Source organism: Psammomys obesus, unplaced genomic scaffold, assembly GCF_907164565.1.
Source record: "Psammomys obesus unplaced genomic scaffold, mPsaObe1.curated_primary_1811, whole genome shotgun sequence".
Classification (NCBI taxonomy): domain Eukaryota; kingdom Metazoa; phylum Chordata; class Mammalia; order Rodentia; family Muridae; genus Psammomys; species Psammomys obesus.
This window is the reverse complement of record NW_026586550.1, coordinates 10,757,417-10,782,107: the sequence shown is the minus strand read 5'-3', so window position 1 is coordinate 10,782,107 and position 24,691 is coordinate 10,757,417. Positions and strand designations below refer to the sequence as shown.

Below are 24,691 nucleotides of genomic sequence, written 5' to 3'. Positions count from 1 at the left end.
CACTCCAGCACACACATCCCAGCATACCCCCTTGTCACTGCTTCCTGACTGTTAGTTCCCGACCTCTCCTTGGAAGTCTACCTCTAGCTTTTCCTGCTCCTCGGAGCCTTTCTGTGCTGGTGGCAAGTCAAAGGAACACATTTTTTTTTTTAAATATACATACAGTTTGAATGATTCATTTTGTACATTGTCAAGTGATTGTAAGCTGTTTAAAACAAAGTGAGTGGGCTGTGCCCTTTCTTTTATTATTATACTGGGCCTAGGTACAGTGTAATACAGCTAAGTCTCTCAACCCCTGCTGACAGCGGAACATGTTAACCCAATAACACAAGAGACACGAGAGTAATATTTACATTCCTCTTTATTTAATACAACAAACATATACAAGAAAAAAAAAAACCCACTCATGTATAAGGTCCTGTCATGGTAGACAGGACACAGCTATACTTAATCAAATAAGGCTCTCATTTCAAAATGGGTTTGCTAGCTCCACCTGGAATATGAACAAGGCTGTTGCAAAGTAAAATGAACAAAAATCCTTGCACTGAAGGAGTGTATCTTGGGGCCAGTTTAATAAGTTCACAGATGCATGTTTAGGAATGTTTATGCTCTCATATATCCAAAACTTATCAGAGGTCTTATGAAATGTGAGGTTCTTTTGTTGTTAACTCTAAAACTAGGAATCACCAAAGTGTGGAAGCTTTAGTGCTAGAGTTCAAAGGATACTGTAACTAGATCATGAATGCAAAGGCAATATGGCTGTGGGAGAGGGGCTTAGTCCCTAATATACTTCCCATTTGCTAGTACTACGTGGACCACTGGAAAAGCAGAACAAAGAACCTCCTTCTAGCTCAGTGCAGGGTCAATAGCAGCAGCCTGTCCATATTCCTGCTGAGCTGAACTCGAAATTCAACAAGCACCAGTTTGTCTCAAAAGAGCCTTATACACACACACACACACACACACACACACACACACACACACACAAACATCATCACCACCCCCTTTTATTAAATTTATTTATTTATTGTTTACTAAAATAATACAAAAAGGGGAGACAGGTATATTTACAAAACTCCATGGCTGGTACAGTACATAATTTTTAAGACACACTAAATGCTACAATCTTTCAGGTCCTGAGATTATTACAAATACCAACTCAAAGCTTGTGTTCAGGTCCAGTTTTTAGAGGAAAAAAAATATCCCAAAGTATTAAGTCACACATTTATTAGAAATACAGCATATATTCCTTCAAGTTAGCAAAAACGCACCTTCCTACAAGCAGATACAACACAGTAACTGGGGCCTTTACCGCAAAGGACCATCCAGTCCCCAGGCTCCGTTCTTGGAGACTGGCTTGCAAACATGGTGTAGCCTCTGTGTAGCATGGAGGTGACTAAAGGAAGAACTGCTTTCCCGGTAGACGCAGCTTTGTTCTTCCTTCTGCTACTAAACAAAAGTCTCCTCTTATCTACACTTTTACTGTAGGGTTGGAAATATGTGCTTAATCAGACTAAAATTCAGATTTGTTTTCCAGTTATAGCAAATAGGTCTGCAGTTCCATGGTAAGTCTTACAATCATAAATAAACCTTACTCATAAGTAGAGAGAGAAAACACCCATCTCTTAGTCACCTTGGTTAGACTTAAGTTCACTGTTTGGGGCACAAAATTTACCAGCCAGAGATTTTTCTTCCTTTTCTTAAAGTTTGATACCGGTTAACAAGAGAAACTATGGGGACATTCAAATTAACGCACTCTCCTCTAAGAACAGTTTAGCACTCCAATATTTTCTAGAATAAGATAGTTTTCCAATGACAGTTGACAACAGGTCACTGAAAAGCTTGGCTGTCTTCTCTGAGGCTAAATCCACATTAGAGGAAGCTGTGTGGGAGGGAAAGCAACCTTCACAGGGAGAAGGCCCCTGATGATCATATGTCAAAAGGTACATACAATCTATTACGGACGCAGAGATGAAATTTCAAGAAAGCTGACAGAAGTTGACTCAACATTCTAACTATTTAAAACAAATACTCTGTACAATGGACAAAAATATTTTTTCCTTTTTATGTTACTAGCCAAAATTGGGCAAATCCTTGGTAATTTTGCAAGTGAGGAGGAAAAATCTTTCTGACAGGCCATAATGTTTCTGCAAACAGTAGAGGTAAGCAAAAAAAAAAAAAAAAAAAAAAAAAAAAAAAAAAGGAAAGTTTATGATTTTAAGTGCGGAAAATACAATACGGTTGTGAAATTTTAAGCACAGGTTGTCACAGAGACGCACAGTGGCTAGTCTTGGTTGCTGTTGACTCCTAAATGGACTCTGAGGAGAACGAAGCCGCTGACTTTCATGTCATCTCAGGTAAGTAAACTTATCTGTATTTCAACCAGAGCTCTATTTAACAAGCATCTAAAGACCAGACTTAGTATAAAACAGAATACTGCAGCAAAGTTGGGGCAAATAAGAGGTTTCTGAGGGACTTAAAACTGGAACTAAGGATCAATGGTCTGCTGTTCTAGGGGAGGTATGAAAACAGGCAAGGCAAACTGTTATTACCTAACAAAGATCTGTCTCACCTCTGAAGAACCTTGAAAGGTGCTGGGATGACCAGGTCATGTAAAAATGAGATGTTATTGTTATACTGCTGTGTATGAACGTCCAAAAGCTTTGCACATGCTGAGCAAGAGCTCTACCACTGAGCTATACCCTCAACCTAGAAAATCTTTTTTTTTTTTTTTTTTTAAATACAAATAAAAAGAGAAAAAGTTGCAATCATCAGTGATCCCCAAGTTCCGGACTATGTATGGAGCCTTAATTGCACTACAGAGACTTCAAAATGTGTTGCTGCCTTGTTTTCGTAGCAGTGTAAAAAGTCTGAGTACTAACTGCTATGAAATACGCAGGAAATACGCAGGAAAGAGAAATAAGCAGAAACATCACTACACAAAGAGATCACAACTAGCCACTTTAAAGCAAGTAGTATTTTGAGTGTGCATAAGAAGTGTCATTTAAGCATCAGGCTAGTCAAAGGTATTTCCACTAAAGTCTAAAGATAATCTATGCTTGTATCCTCTACTAAGATGTAAGTTATCCCCTGTATCATCTTTGTGTTTGATGGGGACAGATAGCAGAAAGAGGGAGAAGAGGATGTGGAAACAATTTACCTTGTCTCTCTAGCTCTGGCACAGGCATCTTACCCTGTAGTAGAGCAAGAGCTCACACCAAAGGCAAGAATGAAGATGACAGAAAAACAGAAAAACTCATTATTTGATTATTTCAACATTTGAAACTGTTTTCAATCAGAGCCCAAGGCAACTTTCCAGCTCTGTAAACCTGAACACTATTTTAAATTTCTCAGCAGTATACTGGGGTGACTTCATCATAAAATTTCAAACAGGTTCCATAACATTAATGCTAGGTCTGCACAGAAAAAGGATTTTCAGCTAGCTTTTTATGCAAAGTTCACATTTTAGGGCAGACAAATACAGATGATATATCTATTTTAGGCATCTGTTAACCATTCCCAGAGGAAACACACACACTGAACAAAAACTCTAACTCTCATTACTCTGGGTTGAAATCTTAGCATTTGTTACTGAGGAATGGACGTAATGTGGAAAATGAACTATGTGCCTATCTGCATAGCTGGGAGTGAGAGGCCAAGAAAAAAGGCCTTATCTGGAGAAGAGGAAAACAACAACAACAACAACAGAAATCCCCAAAGTGATTTAAACAAAAACAACAACAAATATGAGAAAATCCCCTCAGACTAGAGACTGACCAGGTCTGAGCCATTTCTGGGGTCAGTCCAGATGTTAGGCTGTTCAGGCCTAGTGCTTTTTCCTAACTCACTTGAGCTGGGTAAACTGTTCCTCAACCCTGCACTCTCTTTGCTGAGCCCAAATATGTGCTGTAACTTACACTTAATCATATACACACTCTCTCACACACTATTTAACTCTAACAAAACCACAGCATCCATTTGTTTTTGTTGTTATTGTTTTAAGGAGAAAAATTTTATGTATTACTACTTAGTGTACATGAATGGAAGGTGAGATAAAATGATCCTAATTTCCTCCTGGAAGCTAAGAAAATCATGTTTCCTTCTATCCTGACCATCTTCACCTCTACCCCAGCTAGGAAGTTAATCCTGTCTTCCTTCTCCCGTTTTTCTACAATGTGAGCAGCTGTTGACTCTAACTTGCTCGTGGGCTGAAGAAGCATGAAATACAAAGCTAAAAGTACCCACAGCTGTCCAAGTGTGGGCCCGTCCCACCCTCCAGGGCAAAGATGGATAATCCTCCAGATACAGGAGTAGTATGCAGGGTCTGATTTACTCTTAGAAAGGTAAAAACTTAGTTTTCCATCTCCAAGCAAGTACTACAAGGATAACAGATTCAAAGGTAGAAAGACAAAGGAGGCTGTAATAACCTTTCAGAATCATTTATCAGTAATTCAAACATTATCTAAGTTTACTTTCACAACCTTCACAAACATCATACAAGTAATAACATCATAAAAGCTTTAAAAATCTATTGGTAGTTAAGAAACTTAGTGTCATCCCCCCTTTGATTTAATCTGAAACTAATAATTCTATCACACTACAAATATGGTTTAAATATCAAATATGCATCTAAATTAAAATTCCAGTGATTTTTTTAAACTTAAAGACCATAGGGTGCTCTTTATATCCACTATAAAGAAAACATTTGTTTTTTCAACCTCTGCAGGAAGATAAAATTATAATTATATAGGATGTTCTAGAAAAACAAAATATTTTTGAAACAGTAAAGTCTCTGATATCCCTGGGAGGTAGGTGATTATTATTATACCCAATTTTCTCATGGGTAATCTGAGGCACGAAGGTTAAATGACTTCCCCCTAGATAAAGTAGTTTAGGAATTAACACTCACTACTGATCCTAGTTGCCTGACAACAGTTTTGCTATGAGGAGCCTCTTCGTTTAGCCACAAGTCTCCTTTTCCAATTAAAACTTTACTTAAAATGGGGGGGGGGGTCTTTTGTAGATATATTTGTACCATTTAGAGGATCAGTTCAAATTAGTCTCTTTCAACATGTCACATCTAAACAAAACAAAACAAAACCCAAAAGTCTTAAGATACTGAAAGTTATGTTATTCTGCTCAAAGAGAATATTTAAACAATCATGAAATCAGAGCAAAACCTAATCATCTGGCAAATAAATAGACTGAAAAATTCTCAACTATGTCGCAGATGATATGAGTGTTTCCTCACTATCTAAAAATCTAAGTTTATTGAAGTTTTAAAAGGTACTGAGCTATATAATTTAAAGATTGTTTTTTAGACAAAAACATCTTTTAATATTGATACGGTGCCAACTTCCTTCCAAGTGTATTTAGATACCACCCATGGTTCCAGCTCTAGCCTACACGGACTGAATCTTGTCTGCATAGGGCACCATAGCAACTTGACCCACAAGATACTCTTGTTATTCTGATGCTTTCTCATATACTACTTCTGCCTAGTGTGAAGGGTAGAGAGGAGTGGATTACATCCAGAAATAGTCAAGGAGTCCACCGAGTTTATTATGCTTGCAATAACCAACACATGTTTTATATATAATGCCCTATATATATACACACATATATATTAAGTTCTACAGATATTCAGAAGGCGAAGCCAGCATCATGTGCAAAAACTACTTCCCGATCTGCCCATCTGAATCAACTGAAAGCAATGGAATAAACAAGGCAGAAGTTCTGAAATGTCAAAAGGGCAGTGCTTAGAAAGATTGCCATAAAACAGCTATTCCTGGTTTTCAACACACTGTGCATCTCATACTTGTGTCCACACACACAGCAGAAGGAACAGCATTATAACATCACATGATTTTGGCAAGTCTGAGATTCTTTCCCCTGAATCTCCTGACTTAATTAGTCTGTACTAATTAAGGTATCTGTACTAATTAGGGTATCTGAAAAGTTTCAAAAGAGGGGAGAAAATGAAAGAAATAAAAGGCACTTAACAAAGACAAAGGCCTGAATTGAGCATGGTTTAGAGGAGTAATATAAGCATTTTACCAGAGATAAGAAATTATTTACAAAGAGTTAAACTTTTCCCTTAAAATCTTATAAAATAAAATTGCATAACATGTTTGTGATCATTTATCTACTACTGTACTTTTTCTGCTTTGTTTTTACAAAACCAAAAGCACCTCCAAAGCAAACACCAACAAAGAGTCGCACATGCACGCTAGAAGTAAAAGTGCCCTTCAGAGAACATCGGGCCGGCAGGAGCACTTGTGCTAAAGCACAGCGCAGTTCTCAAGTTTGGCCTGGATTATAGATTTTTCTTTCTTCTATTTTCAATTTGAAAAACAAAACAAAATGAAAACCAACAAAGGAAAAAAAATTCAAAACCTAGATAATAACAACAACAATACAAGGACCAGTGTGCTTTTATAGTACACTCCTAAAATAAAGTACCCTAGTTCTATACAGGGGTCAAAGGACATGACAAAATCTCCTACAAATAAAGCAGTTAAAGTCAACCAACACAGGCAAAGTTCATCTTCCAAACGTAGCAGCAAGTAGGACAGACAACGAGTTCTAGAGACGATCCCAAAGGACAGAGTTCTCATAACCAATGGCAGTCACAATAACAGTAGAATTTTCGTTTCAGAAAGTCTTGAACCAAGTAGAGGTGGAAAGGGCTGTGGGAGAGGGCAACCAGAGGAGAGAGAATAGGGGTGCCTACCCTTTCCATCTCTGCATAGTAAACAATTTAGATCTGCTTTGGGAAAAAACATCCTGGGTTAAGATTAGTTTCAATAAGCTGTTTCCAAGCAGGTGTCAAACCCACAGTCTTCATAGAGATATATGCCCGGTTCTTTCCCCAGTGCTGGGATCCAAATAAGCCTTATTCAGTGTCTATGACACAAAACAATATAATTTGGGCTAATAACATCCATCAAAGGGGTGGTGGGCATGAAAGAATGTACTAATTGAATCTTCTTGATTTCTTCAAAGTATCAGGACTTTGTTATTACAGATTAACTTGGCTTCTTTTCCCCAAATCTTTTCTCCAGACTGTTTTGTAATCATGATTTCCCACTCTCTGTTCTCAGAAGCATGAGAATTATAATTTAATTTTAACAGAAATTATTGCTTGCATTTATTTCAGAGGCTCTGAATGAGCTTGACACTTTGCTCCCAAACAGTCTCCAACTGAGGTCCAGCACTGCTGACCGAGGACAGCTGTGTGGACGAGTATTGCTTGTGAATACTGAGGATCACCTTGTGTGCACAGTAACAGCTTATACATAGTGAAGGCAATTTCAAATATAAGACAGTTGGAAACAGACAGCTTAATCTTCCTGAATCAAGCACCCCATGAGTGGGACCTAAGTGTGCTCATTTACTTCTGCATTTGGATGTTGCTAATGTTCTTTAGCGATACACATTGCTCTTTACAGCTATCCTTTCCAGTTACTCACCATTTTAAAAATAACATAATTTAACTTTAAGTGCAAAAATACAGTATGAATCACAAGTCTCTGTTAAAAAATAACCAACTTATATGTTTGTTTAGTAATAAAAACTGTAAAGACAGGTAGCCATATGTATGGACACCGTTTTCAATGTTATGATATAGAAAGAAATGTATTTACATGTAGAAAGGACTTTGATTTGTTTGGATAACATGAAAGGGTTGCTGGAGTGGGGATCTGACAGCAGTCCTTAAGGAATCAAGACTGACAGGAACAGAATATACTTTACATATCATATTCTCAGAGCCCAGGGTAATTTCATAAAATGACATGGGAAATCTTGTTCTTTTCTAATGATGGCAAAGAACCATCAAGGGTCTTCATATAGCACGGTTCAGAATTGACAGATTTAAAAAACTACAATTATTGTTTGACTTTTAATAGCAATTGATTTATATGAATGTGTGTATATGTAAATATACAAACACACAGGTATCAGCAGGAAGAACGACTAATACACACTGACTTCTCCCTGGGTAGAGAAAATGAAGCACAAGGCGGCCTTCCTAAACAGATACCCCAGCAAAGCAACCCAGGTAGTATGAGCAACCATGTGAAAGGAGGTCGCCTGTGCTGGAGTAAGCCAAGAGCTGAGCAAGTTTCTCTAACTAAGAGACCTTTCAAATGAACATGCTAAGTTCAAGTCAAACTTCTTTGCAATGTCCCAGTATCTTCCCAACGTATCTACCGGGGCTCATACAGCATCTGTATTTGTTTTATTGGTAAACTAAATTCCTACAGTCAAGAAATTATACCAATGATTCCTTTCCTTTTTATCCCCCCCTTCTTTTTTGAGACAGGGTCTCATTGTCAGCTCAGTACAGACTAGCCTGGGACTTGCTGCTATATATTCCAGGCTGGCCTCAAACCTGAGATATTCCAGCCTCAGCCTCCTGAGTGCTGGGATTACAAACCAGCATTCCCAGCTTCAATGGTTCTTCTAAACAATCATTTTCCTTTACTGTAACAAGTTCTTGGAACTATAGTTTTCAATTATTCATTGGCTTTTTGCTATGAAACATGCCAATGTGACTTTGAAGTCAAATTATAGGCATAAAAATCTCAGCAGAACTGTGGTTGGTTTTTATAGTCCTAGCGGGTTCTTGGGACTTTTCTTTATCAAAGGAAAATGGGTCTGGTTAACACTCTTATCTGAATAAAACTTAATGGTACTGGGTAATATGTAATAAGAATATGACAGCAATCTTGTTATTACCAGGCTAGTCTGTTTTTGCAGGCTAGTCTATCAGCATATATAAACTAAAGTTACATCACTTAGAGCTTATGCTATTCTTGGATAATTTGAAAATACTCAGAAGTTTAAGATTCAAGGGGTATCGCAATGCAGTTGAGGCAAAATAAAATGTATCCAAAGAGAACTGTATGCTTTCTCCTTCACATCATTCATTGCCTCTATTTGCATACAGAAACTAGAATTAAAGAATCTTATTATCTGTAAATTGACTTGAATTTCAACATTCTGGGTAAATCCGAGTAAAAATTGAAGATTCCAAATGCTCAAAACATTTTTACTGTATCGGATATGGGTCAGAAAGCTTCATTGTGATAGTTATAAAAGGTGATCCCTTGTGCATATCAGTATTCCAACTAAAATTCATCCCTTTAAAAATACGTCAGAATGAAAAACAGTATTCTATTATATACATATATGTGTGTGTGTGTGTGTGTGTGTATATATATATATATATATATATACACATATATATATATACATATACATATATATGCTATTTGTTTGACCCATGAAGAAACAGATGCTGTGCACACTCCTGTTTATATCACCAGCTCTAGTCACCTCAAGTACCACTAGTGAAAGAGCTTGTGCAGTGAGGGAGCTGCAGTTCTTGGCAGGCTGCAAGGGAGATGAGCAGCAAAGCAGCAGCCCAACAACAAAGATCCCACATCTCAAGAGAAAATGTGAGCAGTCACTTCTGCACATCAGGACTAGAAACAAATATTAACCAGCCAATGCCAGATGACAAGTCACCCGCAGACAAGAGATCAGTACCTACTTCTGAACGGAGGGTGGCACCAACCCTTTTACAGAAAGGGGTTACCTATATTTTGTCTGTTAAGAGCAACAAGCTCACTTTCCTGACTTTAAAAATCTAGACGCTATAGTAATATATATCACTGTGCTGCAGCCACTTTGCTGAAGCATCTTCAGTCCACTGACTTGCACAGGAAACTGCTACATACTGGAGAAGATTCAAGTTTGCTCAGGACATTTGAGTATACAGTACTCTTCTGCTACTGTCTGGAGAGCATCATGCAACTGACTGTGGCAAATCTGTCCACTAAACAGACATGACTGATTCTCCTCCAACTGGGCTAATTCTACATTTAGTTACTTTACTTATGCACTTACATATAGAGTGTTCAGATCTGACCCCCAGGATGGATGGATGGCCATTTACCCAAATCCTTTCAACTTCCTTCCTTCTCCCCCAGGTTAAAAAAAAAAAAAAAAAATCAAATTGATACTTCTGTGGGTTTGACAGCTGAGTCTCTTTTAAGTAGGTTAACATGGGAACTTTGATTCTAAGAGACCAAAGGTCACTAACTTTGCACAAAAGTATTTCTTCCTCCTGCACCTGGCTTTGCTCAAGTAACATTTTCTTTCCTTTTCCTCCTCACCACAGTGCTTGGGACGAGAATGTAAACATCGAAAGAAACAGCAGCCCTGTGACCACATAAGACTTCCCATCAGTAGGTCCGGTCAGCCCAGCCAAGTGGTTCCTCTCTCGCTTGCTGGAAAGTCACTGAGGTTTCCGTGGTAACTTAGTGTCCCCTTTATTTTGGCCTCCATCTGAGAAAAAAAAAAACAATAATTTGATATGGTTTGCATATTGTAAGAAAGAAAGAAAAAAGCAAGAAAAATTAGTTTATTGTGAATTACATTTCTAAAAAGATAAGTGTTATCTCACAAGGTGATGGCATTATGGTAGCTGATTAAACAGAAGAGGCAGAAACTCAGTGACTGACAACTATTCCAGCAGGTGTGGAGCATTTATTTTCCTCATAGCCATATCCTGTGCTGGGTTATGGCGGAGCCAGCTTATACAAAGCCCACCTTCAAGGGACCTACTACATCTTTTGATTCCTTTGGAAGACTAGGCCAATTTTATTTTCTTGTAAGTGAAATTAAACATTTTGTCACAATATAGCATGTGATAATTCTGAAGTATTCTGAACACAGCACACTGGCAGTGAAGAAAGTCCAGCTATGTCTTTGTTTAGGTACTAGCCTTGTGGTACAAAAGCAAGTCTGCTGCTGGACAGCTTAGTTTCCACATCTACCAATGCTACTTCCCTTCCCTGTTTACAGAAAATATGTAACCATTCTATGTAATCCTCAGCCAAGTACTTCTAAAAACACTGGTAGAAGAAAAAATGGGGTAAGGAAGACCCAACAACCTAGAGGGTCAATAGAATGTAGTCCCCATGAGTTAGTACTACTAGTGAGGAAAGGGAAGACCCAAAGACAAGCTCTGCCTGAGAGAAGACAACACGGGAAGGAAACTCTTCAAGAGAAGAGGAATGGCATGGCCAGTTCCTCATGTCATATCCAATCCTCTTGAAAACCATTTTAAAAAAATTAAAAAAAGGACTGTCTTGGAGGAAAACCTGTATCAATATCAATGATTATTTCAAAGTTGTATTAACAGTTATACTAAATAAGCAGGGCTTTTTTTCATTCATAGAAAGTTATGTGTACACACACACATACATACTTGTAGAAAGAAATTATTTGATCTATGGTATAACAAAATTATTAAAATGGTAAGGTACTATTAAAACAAGATTTTGTTCAAAGTAACATTGTTTAATTATCAAAATAAAACCATCGTATTAACTGGACTGTGAAATTCTTCATAGCACAGTTTGGTGCAGTATGACCGTGGCCAAGTCTGGCCTACATCTGCTTTTGTTAATATAGTTTTATTGGAAGTCAACTTTACTTGTTTATAAGTCATTTATGGCTATTTTATATTACAATGATAAAGTTGGGCAGTTATAAACAAACAAACAAAAAAACAGGATCGTAGAGACTGCAAAGTCCAAAATGCTTATTATTTGTGCTGCCCAGGTATGGTGGCACACAGCATACAATGAGTTCAAGGAAAGTATGATGTATAAAAAAAGTTGCAGGCCAGCCAAAGTCTATACAGAGAGACCCGTCTCAAAAAACAAACAGGCAGACAAAAACAAAAAAGCCCCCTTTTGACCTGTTTTATACAGGATGTCTATTAAAAACACACTTTCTTCCCCCCGTCAGTGTGGGGTAAAAGAAGTGATACTGAAGCTTTTCAAACTGGTGGTTCTACATTTAAAACCCGAACTCAAGTTTAATGCCTTATATTGTACTTTTTGAGTAAAAAGTTTTAAACTTAAATTTCAGTTATTTGGGAAATACTTGGTATCCCTTTTCTTGTTCTGGGAGAGTGATGTTGGCCAGACAGGAAGTTAGTTCACATAAAACATGAATCATGAAAGTTACAATCACATTAATCATCAAGAGTACATGTCCCCAACTGGATCACACAACAGGAATACATTCAAGTCAAATTAAGTTCGGGAATCAAATGGGGTCCTACTCTCAAGAATGAGTCGTGGGCAGCTGACCACAGAAATGACCACCGGATCAACAATAGCCTATTGCCTCAAGACTGCTGCATAGCTCTGCCCTATGCTCAAAAGGAAGCCAGCTTAAAGACAGTTTAGTTTAGTTTAAATTTTATGTATATGGGTGTTTTGCCTGCATGTATTTATGTACATCATGTGTGCCTGGTGTCCATGGAGGCCAGAAAGGGCAACATGTCCCTTCAAGTTACAGATGATTCTGAGCTGCCATGTTGATGCTGGGAACTGAATTTGGGTTCTCTGTAAGAGCAATAAGTGACTTTAGCTGTTGAGTCCTTTAATATAAACTTTAAAAAAATGTATGTGTACACAATGTGTGCCACAGTGTTATGTGGCAGTGAGAGAAGACTTTGGTGGAGTTGTTCTCTTTACCTCTTTTTGTGGGTTCTGGGGACTTCAGTTAATCATTTTATGAATCCATTTTAGGCAACATGTCTGTATAATAAAATCCTTCAAAATAGTCTTCTGGTGTCTACCAGACCTCATTTATTTATTTTCCTTTCTCTTTTCTTTTTTTTTTTTTAAGGATTTATTTATTTATTATATATATACACAGTGTTCTGCCTGAATGTATGCTTGCATACCAGAAGAGGGCACTAGCCCTCATTATAGATAGTTGTGAGCCACCATGTGGTTGCTGGGAATTGAACTCAGAACCTCTGGAAGAGCAGCCAGTTCTCTTAATTTCTGAGCCATCTCTCCAGCCCCCTTTTCCTTTCTCTTAAAAGTACCTGTCGCCACTGAGGAGCCAGTCAAATGAAAAAAACTTTCCCTAACATTTTGTCATTCCATTTATACGGTTTGAAGAAAGTTTAACCAGCATCTAAAATCAACTATAAACAATGGAAACCAGCAGCTTGCTTACCATTAAATGCTTGCTGTAAATGTGTAGGCAGAGGTGAGTGGGAAAGTGTTGCTGCGTGCTGAGTTCCTGGCTGTAAACTCTTTAGTAAATCTGAGAGGAAAACAGATTTGTCAATGATCTTTAAGATATGAGCCCCTTAGATCAAACTCAAAAATAATGTATCTACCACCAGCCTAAGCCCCAGATCTAAGAGCTTTCTAATACAACAGCACGCATTATTTATAAAAAGTTGACTTATGTAAACAGAGTCATAAGTGTGCTAAGAAATCCGCAAACTTTGGCTTTCTCTTACATACTGCATTATAATTGAAATGCGGCCTAGACGGCTCGTTTGTTTATTTAAAAGAGAGTCCCACTTACTCTGAGTTAGGCTATGATGGAAAGCGGCTGAGGTAGATCCAGAGGTGGTTGTCACGCCAGCTGTGTCCGTTCCAAAGCCAAGTAGCTCCAAGGGAAACTGGAAGGGCATGGTCACTGGAACAAGGCCACCCAGCATCCCAAAGGGAGTCACAGTTTGATTTGTTACAGACAAAGGTGATGTCATGAGAGTCAGAGGTGAGGCATTAGCCAAAAGTGGTGCTCCTGCTGTGGACTGTGTAGAAACCAGGGGTCAAAATAGATTAAGAAATAAAGCATTGAACCTAAATTGATTTAACATTTTCATGGATGCAAGACTGTGCCTTTGTCTGTTCTAACAAATGAGAGAAAGAAATTAAGACTGAGGTGAAAAATAAAATCCAAATAGTTACTAATAATGGTTCTGAAAATCTGCAAATATTTGAAAATTTTTGAATTCACAGCTCTTTCATCAGCACTGTAGTCTGCTTCTTAGCTGTTCAATGCCCACTCTTGCTTGTAAACCTCAAAGTCCCAAACTTACATTTCCCCTTCTCTTCTTCTCCTTCCAAAAACCACAGACACAAATCACTCAGAAATAATTCCAGTCAATTTCACTGGGCCTCTGCAGGCTCACTTTCCCGGCACAAGGCCTAAACTCCTGCCCTCATTCTACCGCTTTCATCACAGCACCTGAAGCAGATGAGGCCCTCCGAAAGCTCCTCATCCTTGGTCTTACCTGTGCTTCCCCAGAGCTGGTAACTGCCCAACTTACACAAAAGCTCTGTGAGCTAGCACTGCATACCTGCCAATAGACACTTTTCTTTCTTTCTCTTTTTCTTTCTACAACTTCATTGTTATTTGTGGATTTTCCCCATCTCTCAGTAACAATATAATATTATTTGTATCCCTTTAAAAAAATAAAACTTACTGAATGACAGCCTATTTTCAACCCTACCTAGTTTCGCTAGCACCGCTGAAGGCTGGTCTCCATTGCACTGCTTTTCTGAAATTAAACTCCTAAGTAGAAGTGTTTTCTTGCTGAGCAGTAATGGTACATGCCTTTAGTCCTAGCACTCATGGAGGCAAAGGCAGGCAGATCTCTGTGAGTTTAAGGTCAGCCTTGTCTACAGAGTGAGGTCCAGGACAGCCAGGGCTACAGACAGCAGCCCTGTCTCGAAAAATGGGGTGGGGGAGTGTTTTGTTACTCCTTTACGTGGGCTTTGAGGCCCTGATTATGAGTCAGAGATCTGCTAATGTTGGTGAGCTTCCATAGGAAGCTACTTAAATATTCTTTGAGCTAAGTCAGCTCTTCAAATGACTTTCTATGCAACAATTAAATGATTTTCCCAATTCTGATCTTTCTTTGCTATGGGCACTTATCAAACATTTCTTTGATACATCCAACTTTCTTAGAAGCAAGCATCATACACTACAGTCCTGCTACTGGGATTTTTCTTTTGTAGCCTATAATGAATGTCTCCTTTAAAATGTTATAGTTTTAATTGTGATTAGAAAGCTGGAATTATTTTTTTTTTTTTTAAATTTAGAGACGGAGAGATGACTCAGTGACTAAGAATACTGACTCACTTATAGAGAACCAGAGTTTAGTTTCCAGCACCCACCTCAGGCAGGTTCACAGCACTCTAACTCCAGCTCTAGGCAAGATCCAATGCCCTCTTCTGGCTTCCATGGGCACCTAAGTACTTTATAAAAAAACTTGAGAGTACATGCGTACACACGCACACAATTTAGTGGATGTGATGGTTCAAACCTTCAGTTCCGACAGTGGGAGGACAGACCCAGGAGGATCTGAGTTTGAGGCCAGCCTGGTCTACATAGCAAGTTTCAGGCCAGCTACAACTTCCAAAAAGCTTTTTTTTTTTTTAAGTTAGTAATATATATTAGCTATTGTTGATTTTATGTGCTATTTCTAATGAGTTCTAAAGTAACTCATTAATTAAAGACTGATGTTTTATTTATTTGTTTTTCAAACAGGGTCTCTGTGGAGCCCAGGCCACCGTGGAACTCATTATGAAATAAACTAACTTTGAAATCAATTCTTCCAGCCTCAGTCTTTTAAGCACTGTGATTATAGGTGGACAACACATGCCTGTTAAGGGCTATAGATTTTCTTTTCTTTTTCAGGGGTTGGGGAGAGAAGCACAGTTCGAGACAGAGTAATCTTGTAACCTTGGCTGTCCTGGAACTCGTGCTGTAGACCAAGCTGGCCTCAAACTCACAGAGATTTACCTCCTTCCCCAAATGCTGAGGTTAAAGGCATGCGCCACGGCACCTGGCTAAGGTTTTATTTCTTAATATGTTAGAAAATATATGTAACTTTCCTATATATACATATATATATATATATGTATGTATATATGTATATATGTATGTATGTACGTGTGTGTGATATTACACATTATTACACACTCCAGGGTCCATAACACTGAACAAAAAGGTGAGAGCATTCACCAGAAGCCTTCTTATTTTGGTTCCACTACTCAATTTCTTCCCCTTTCCTCCTTTCGTTACCACTGGTATTTATAAATTCAGTCCTAATCCGTCACCTCAATTTTGATCCTATGATCAGATTTCAGTGAGTACCACCACTTAGGTTTCCAACCTTCAACTGACCTGACATGTCCTAATCACCAGGCCTCCACCTCATCTTGTCATTAGCAAGCACTTCTTCAGGTACTTGGGCCTGCAACCTTAAGTTTGCAGGTCTCATAACTGAAGGACAGTTTCTTCTTAATCCAACTTTCTTTTTACACCTAAGTACTAATCTTCAACACTTTAAGTGATCCTTTCTAGAGTTGCCAGCCTTTTTCTTTACTATGCCAATTATGATACACAGTGGGTACATTTAAGAAAAAAAACCCAGTTAGGAATAATACTTTTTTTTGTTTGTTTTTTTAAAGAAATAATACTTTTTTAAAGCAACTAGGATATAAAGGATCCTGTATCAATTTAAAAGTAAGCAATAATGGTTCCTTCATTTTAAATGGTAGTCTGTTATAGTTTCAAGATAGTCTCTCCTACTATGTCCAGAATGTACTCCCTCAACGAAAACAGTAAATAATGCAAATGAGTTGACCCTTTTAAAGCCTTTCTGCAAGAGTCTAACTGAAGCATTACAGCAGATGGAGAAGGTAAGTTAGGGCAAGTTCCTATTTTTAAAAATAACTTGAATATTAGCAACTAAAAAGAATGTTATAACAAATGTTTTACACTTTCTAAGAATTTTCCAAATCTGATTTTTTTTTTTATGGAACTGGAATGTCTGGGGACTTCAATGCTACACTGACTTTTGGGAAGTAGAAACTCTGTTTATAAAATCTGGGAGCACAGAAAAGCTGTCAACATTATCTAGATAAACGGAATATATAGTGTCCATAATCAGACATGTTTTCTATGCTTTCTCCATTTTGAGAAAAAATATGAACGGAAACTGCTTTTCACAGGCAGGCACTTGATCTTATGAAGATATCCATTCATTCTGTCTAGTGAGAAAGCTGTTTCCCACTCACCCAAATAATATTCTGAAATACACACATACCATTCTCTTGGTTAAGACCTCCTTTTAACAGCTTCCCTTCCACACAGAGTAAGAGTAAACCCTAAATCTTTACAATGTCCCCTTCACCCAATGTTGGTCTCTCCCCAGTTTGGTCATATGGCAACAAGAGGGTTCTTTCACCTGGCATTTTTATACTGCTGTTTCTTTTCCTCTAGTCCATACCAAATTCCTATTTTTTCTACACATGGCTGTGCCCTATTCTTCCAACTCTCAGCTCAAATCAAATAGTATTTCCTTTAATAGTCTTCTGAAGTCTCTAATGTTAGCAATAGTCAATTTTTAACATTTTTTCAAAGCACATGCTTTTAAAGAAAACTGTGTCAAAGCAGATGCTGAGACTCATAACCAAACCTTTGGCACAGTGTGGGGGATCATATGAAGGAAGGAGGAATTAGTATATCCTAAAGGGGACAAGGAGCCCCACAAGGTCCAAATATATCTGAGCACAGGGGTCTTCTATGAGACTGTTTATCCAACCAAGGATCATGCATGGATATAACCTACAACCCCTGCTCAGACATAGCCCATAGCAGTTCAGTATCCCAGTGGGTTCCCTAGTAAGGGGGACAGGAATTGTTTCTGACATGAACTCATGAACTTCCCCTCCCCCCTGAGGGAGAAACAGTCTTGCTAGGCCACAGATAAGGACATTGCAACCATCCTGAAGATACCTGATAAGCTAGGGCCAGACGGAAGGAGAGGAGGACACCCCCTCTCAGTGGACTCGGAAGGGGGCAGGGAGGAGATGAGGGAGGGAGGGGAGGATTGGGAGGGAAAGAGGGAGAGGGTTACAGCTGGGATACAAGTGAATGTATAAAATTATTTAAAAATAAAAAAATATTAAAAATAAATAAAGACAATGTAAGGCAGCTTTCTGCCCCAACAAACAAACAAACAAACAAACAAACAAACAAACAAACAAACAAACAACCCTGTGGTGTTTAGCTTATCTAAAAGATATGCTCCATGAGAGCAGGCATAACATGTTGTTCACCCTGGTTCCCCAGCACATAAAAGAAAGCCTGGTCCATAGTATCCACTTTGCTTACTGAATGATGGCTTTTAGAATCACAAAATGGCAAATATGGGGTCATACAAAGTCAGTAAGTTGAAAGTCAAGAAAAAGGAAGAATGCTCTGGAAGGAAAGTTATTAAGCAGAAAGTAGACAGAGCTAATAATCTGGACTCAAAGATTTGAACTTTAAACCTTGGTTCAGTGACTTATCTATTTCACCATGCTATGGATAGCACTGCAGATGCCTTGTAGACAGTAGGTGCAGGCTTCACGAGCAATGAGTCCCAAACGTACTCCCTCATCATGAACATCTGTTTTCAGCACAAGGCACATCTGGAGGCTACAAGCAGCCAAGAAGATTTGAGATGTTGTCACCAGAAAACTACCCAGTGGCAGAGGTGACTGCTGACTTTTTCTTGAGTCAAACCAGTAAGACAGAGAAGGACAGATCAAAGAGGGCAGGCACCCTGGGGTTTCCACATCATAAAGCTACTTGGGAGTGGAAGAGTACCAGGAAGGAACTTGTCAGGAACACAGATTTTGTCATTCAGCTTTCCTGATGACAGATCAGCTATTCTTATGATATTTGAATGGATTCCTTTGGAATAAATGATAATCAAATACAAGAAGGCCAGGGAGATTTTAGAGGTGAAAAAAGGTGAAGGACAATTTAACCAGACACTTGAAGGCAATGAAGTAAAAAACAAAACAAAACCAAAATTTAAGTGTAGAAAACTCCCCTAACATTTTATAATAACAAAGTAAATGAAGTCAAAACTGTAATAGTACAATAAAGACAATACTTATTAGAAGATTTAACCCAAATCTGATTATTATTTCAGAAAAATGGTATAGCTATATAAGAACCATAATTCTTATTTTTATAATCAAAATCACAAGATAATACAATGGTAACATTTATAAAATTAAGAGTTTGTCATCCATCCATCCACCCATCCATCCATCCTTCCATCCATCCATTTCTTCTTCTTCTTCTTTGAGACAAGGTCTCACTATGTAGCCTTAACTGGCTTGAAACTCACTATGAAGATGAGGCTGAGCTCAAACTCAGAGATCTGCTTGCCTCTGCCTGGGATTAAAGGTGAGCCACACCAGACCTGGTCATCACTCACTCTTGTGAGCTGGAAATGGTGGTGCATGTACCAATAATCCCAGCACATGGGAAGTAGTGACCTTATTAAGGTTTTATCTCAGAAAACAAAACAAAGCAAAACAAAAAACCTTGGATGGTAAGTAGGAGGGTACAGGACCAGGAACTACCAGTTTTGTTAAGACTTTAACTTTTTCTTTGATCAAATTAAAGGTTAATTTTAGAAAGAGTCACCTCTCTAGCAACTATGAATAGTAATGACGGCTAGTTCCCAGTTACCTCTAGTTAACCATTTTAACAAACAATCCCCATTACAGTGTATCTGACATTTGTTATTTTCCTCTCGCTCTAAGAAAAGGCCTCACTATCTTGCATAGGCTGGACTTGAACTTATGGGCTCAAGGGATCCTCCTGCCTCAGTGCTGGGCTGTAGGTGAAGAAAACCCCACTCAGCTTTATCTTATGATGAAAACATTTTTTACATAGACAAAATATCAATATGAATTTCAACCAATAAAATGCCAGTAAATTGATTTGTTCTGCATTAGTATTTCTGAACCCACATGAGTGGAAAAATGATAATTGATATTATTAAGAGTGTATTCAACACTAAGTCTTACACAATACTGAAACGCATGAAGCCTCTACAAAAAGCAATGGGAAAACTTTTCATTACATTTCCAACCCATAAAAATAGGAGGCAACAAGAAGTTAAAGCATTCCCTAGACAGCTCATTTCACAGATGAGAATCATGTTCTCAAAGATTTAGGACCAAGGACTTGTACATCATAAAATATGTACTTTAAAAAGGTATTTGCAACATAATATTATGTAAGGTTTTTTTTTTAAAACACCCTACAAGAAAAAGGTGGTGGGTAGAGGTAGTTTTTTTTTTAATCTCTAAATTTGTTCATGGTGAATATATATTACTTCAGGAGGAAAAAAATATTAAAGAAGCCACATCATTAATGTGAAGGAAAAGTCTCTGAAAGCTTCAAAATGTAGACAAGACAGAGAAATGACACAATAACACAATACAAGTTACTACAGAAGTCAGAGCCAAGAAACCTGTGAACAACTCGAGACATGTTAGTCCAAGGTTGTCATTCAGCAGCCATGTAGTAGGAGGACTGCTGCAAGACTGAAGCTAGCCGGGGCTACAGAGTAAGATCCTGTCTCAAAAACAAACAAAACCCAACAAGAAGCAACAACAACAAAACCCTTCTCAAAATAACCCTAAGGTAAGTGGACTATATCAGCACATGCTAGGAATCTCAGCTTCAGGGCTAGGTAGGAGAGCCTGGCCAGTCAGGTCTATGTACAAATGTCAACTCTATAAACATAGCACTGAATCAGAAACTACTACCAAACACAGAATAACATAGCCTTTATTTTTTTATTAAAAAAAATCTTAAAATTACATTTATTCTTGGGTAGGGGAAACTGTGCCATGTGTACATGTGGGCATAGAGGCCAGAGAACAACTTTGGGGAGTCTGTTTCTCCGTCCACCATGTAGAGCCAGGGACTGAGCTCTCGTCGTCAGGCTTGGTGGCAAGCACCTTTACCTGTTTAGCCACCTCACTGGCTGAGAATAAACTATTCTTGAGCTGAAAAAATAGGTAGGTAGGTCTGAGGTTCATTATGTTCTAATTACAAAATTAATGAAAACTAGATAAACACAGCTACAGCCCAAGGATACTGGGATTTAAAGGTAAACGTTCTAGTCATTTCAGCAGACAAAACACATAACAGAGAATAAAGTAATCTGCATGGCCTCAGACTTTTCTATAATCCTAAATACAAAGCAAGGAAATCTGAGTGAAGTTAGTGAGCTAGGAAGTCTATTCTCATGTGTTACAACATAGAAAGAAGTAATCAGGTGTGCAAAAGCAATGGTAAATACTATTTGTGTCTCTTTCAGTAAAGAGTCCCTAGCTAATTGAGGGAAAAGTTTAAACTAAAAACCAACAAACTGAGAAAATGTGGTATATAGGCACTCCAACATCAGCAGACAGAATTAAACATGAATAACTAGAAAGTTAATGTAAAATAAAAATTTGGAGAGGAAAAATGCTTAAAGAAAAAATACAGATGTATACATTTGGCTAATGAACAAAACCTCACTGGTTAAGAGCATGTGCTGTTCTTTCAGAGGACTAGAGGTTGGTTCCCAGCACTGCCTGTAACTCCAGCTCCAAAGAGCAGTCGCCCTTTTCTGGCCTCCTTAAACACGCACCTAATACACACATCACGCCCCATACACATTTATAAAGACAGAAGAAAAGACAAGGAGACAGGTGAATATATGTTGAACTCCTGCACTACTAATACGTTGTTCTTGCTTTTAATAAGAGTTTTAATAAGAGAGTTTGTGGAGATTTTCCCCCCTCAACAGTGTGTCATACAGTTCATTCTGGCCTTGACCTCGCTGTGTAACCAAGGAAAACTTTGAACTTCTGAGCATCTGGCCTCCACCTTCCAAGAGTAATGATTGCAGGAGTGTACTACCATGTCTGGCTAAAAGATAAAGTTTTAAATATAGACTCAAGTTTTGTTTTTCAAAACAAATAATAAAGTAAATATGATTTTTTCCCCCTGGTATTAGGGATTGGACTTGAAGTTTCACACATGCTAGAGAGACTATCAGTGAGCTAACACCCCCATATTCTCATTCTATCTTCTAAAGTTTTATTTTTTTTAAAATTTTAGTAAGACTCTTGTTATGCAGCCCAGGTTAGCTCAGAATTCCCTATATACAGCCCAGGCTGGCCTTCAACTTGAGTTCTTCCTGCTTCAGCCTTTCATGTACTAGGACTGCATACACACATACTTGTATGGCACCATACATACATACTTGGTTGAAAAAAAAAATTAAAAACCCACATTCCAACAAAAACTTCACCCAGCACTATATCAGCATTGAGAAAATTCCACGGCCATGGCTATATTCAGCCTACTAAAAAGACACACTTTATGTTGTATATATCACGTGGAATGTCATTAAGGTGACTCAGAAAGTTTGTGCATTCTCACGTTTATCACATAAATACGCAGTACATACATACCTGCACACTGGCTGTTACCACTGAAGGCCCTGAGGCAGAGGTTGGTCTATGTGGAATAGACAACGGTTTAGTAGCACCCTGTGTTCCACTTCCTGTTCCCCCAGATAGACTAGTCCTATTAGCTCCACTTGAATTAAGGTTGCTACCTCTGCTGGCAGGTACATTCATTGGAATTCCACTCAAGCTGTTCTTCCCAACAGTTCCAGTGGACGATGAGTTTGTGAGTTTAGAAGGGGCCTGAAGAGTTTTTGTAGTCGGAAGGCCAGAGGTGCGATTTGAGGGCAACAAATTCAGAGTGGGAGACTGTCTGCTGATGCTCATTCCACTAGACTGTTTATGGACAGGGTTGTTACTGGTGGAGTGGCTACTCTGGGCTACTAGTGTGTTTGGACTGGAAGAACTTGGGCATACAGCAGGCTTGGGAGTTGGGTTGGATTTAGAAATCAATTTAGTAGAGATTGAAGGCTTAGCTGACAGAGGGGGTTTGGGTGAGGCAGAAGGCTTAGGTGAGGGCAAAGGTTTGGGAGATGTGGCCGGTTTGGGAGATGCGGCAAGTTTGGGAGATGCAGCCATTGAGAAGGGAGATTTAAAACCCTGCGTAGAGATTTGTGATACCATAGCCTTGGCTAAATAGTTACTGGAGGTAGTGGTGCTTGGTGCTGTCCTAGAAACCAGGGGGTGGGGCCCCTGAGACCCATTTCCAGGTGATGGGGTAGACAAAGGGAGGCGGTACATCAGTGGCTTATCTGAAGTCTTGAGTAGTTGGGACGAACAGGAAAGTTGGGGATTATTACTTAGTTTTACCACTGGGTTGGTCTGTGATTTACTAATGGTGGCTTGTAATGGAGACACATAGTTCTGCTGGACAGCTGAATGCTGGTGCACCTTTGTTACTTGTGTTAATGAAGAAGCATCTTGGGCCTCTGATGTTCCCAGAGCGTGAGAGGAGGCAGCAGCTTGGGCTTGGGAGGAGGAGACATGAGTCTGTGAAGAGGAAGAAGCATGTATCTGGCTTGCCCTTTGCAGTCCTTGCTGGAGAAGCCTGGCTGGCAAAGGTTCTAAGGAAACTTTAGGGTTCTGAATTGAAGAACCAGCAATAAGGCCTGAAGAAATACCAGTATGAGCTAAGTCCTGGGGTTTCTTTGGTACTGGCCCCGTGTGACCAGCAATAAGACTTGATGAGTGCGCAGTCTGAGTAGAATCTAGTTTTTTGGGAGTAGCCAGTGGTAACTTACTCATGATACTTGCTAGTTTCTCTTCTCTCAGTCCTGGACGAGGTTTTGTAGTTGGCACATTTAGCCTTGAACCAACTGAGGGGCCCTTGTTGCCATTGTTGATGACAGCTAAAGCTTCAGATACAAGGTCCAGTGAAGACGAGTGGTAAGAAAGGTCTTCATCCAGGGAGTCATCAAGGCAGATGGTTTCTTGGGCTGGTGTTGAGCTAGAGCTGGCTGAGGCAATGATGGATGTGCTGGAACTTGTGGATGGACCAACTGAAGCCACCAAGGATGCAGGAGCTTTTGGGTCTTTTTTTGGACTACATTCCTAGCACAAGTAACATCATATTGGAAAAAAATAGTTAATTATAGATTTTAAATTTAGTTTTTACAAGACTAAGACATTCTTATAACTAAAATTATTTTTTAGTTATTTTGCTTGTTCTGACACAGGTCTGTTCAGAGCCTTGCCTGTCCTGGCACTCCCTATGGAGATCAGACTGGCCCTGAGCTTACAAAGACCCACCTGCCTCTGCCTCCTTCCTGCTGGTACTAAAGGCATGTGTCACTGTACTCAGCCCCCCCCCTTTTTAATTAAAGATAGAAATCTTGAGAAGACTGCCAAAACCAAAATAATGTTGAGAAGACAGTGCTCTATGCAGCAATCCTGACAGCACAGTGTGTGGCAATACCATGCCTTGCAAGTCATCTCACCAGGACTTGAACATGGGGCTGAAGGACACTGACTGAGGGAGACATCAACATACTTCAATTCCAGCCTATCCACCACCGTACACAGGAAAACCAGTGAGTTATTCAACCGCATTAAATCATAGGTCTACTCATTATGATGGACATTATTTGTAATTTATCAGATATGTGTTTAGTGTCTCCTACGAGTAAGGTTCTCCCGTAAGAAAATAAATCAGTGATTAAACGCTTGATATCTACGTGAATATTGTCTGTTAAATTATAATTTAAATTATAGTTTAAAATATTCAGAGCAAAAGAAAAATATTAGCAAGTTAAAAAGCAACCATTTATTTGTTGAGAGTAAATAAAGTACTATATTTCTTGTTTTAGATAAAGTCAAAACTACTACACAGATCAACAAATCATCTCAGAAGCTCTATTAGTTCCTTAGAACGGTCTTATACACTGTTTTTTAGAGCTACATCACTTACCTTCAGCATAGAGGACAAAGAATGAACAACAAGGGTCTTTACCATCACTTCCTACAGTGTTACAGTAAGTAAGCTGTTAAGAATGCTGTTACCGTCTAACTTACACATCACTTGTCCTAAA

General features: G+C 38.8%; 1 protein-coding gene across 1 annotated transcript in view; it reads right to left on the bottom strand.

Moving 5' to 3' along the window:
* Positions 1-1,685: 1,685 nt before the first annotated feature.
* Ubn2 (ubinuclein 2) overlaps positions 1,686-24,691 on the bottom strand; it is a 79,246-nt gene continuing 56,240 nt past the window's right edge. The window contains exons 14-17 of the mRNA XM_055601994.1: positions 22,170-23,714; positions 13,417-13,648; positions 13,057-13,146; positions 1,686-10,356 (exon numbers count right to left, since the gene is read on the bottom strand). Of these exons, the coding sequence (XP_055457969.1) occupies positions 10,307-10,356; positions 13,057-13,146; positions 13,417-13,648; positions 22,170-23,714 (1,917 nt within the window). The 3' untranslated portion in view covers positions 1,686-10,306. The remainder of the gene's footprint in view (positions 10,357-13,056; positions 13,147-13,416; positions 13,649-22,169; positions 23,715-24,691) is intronic.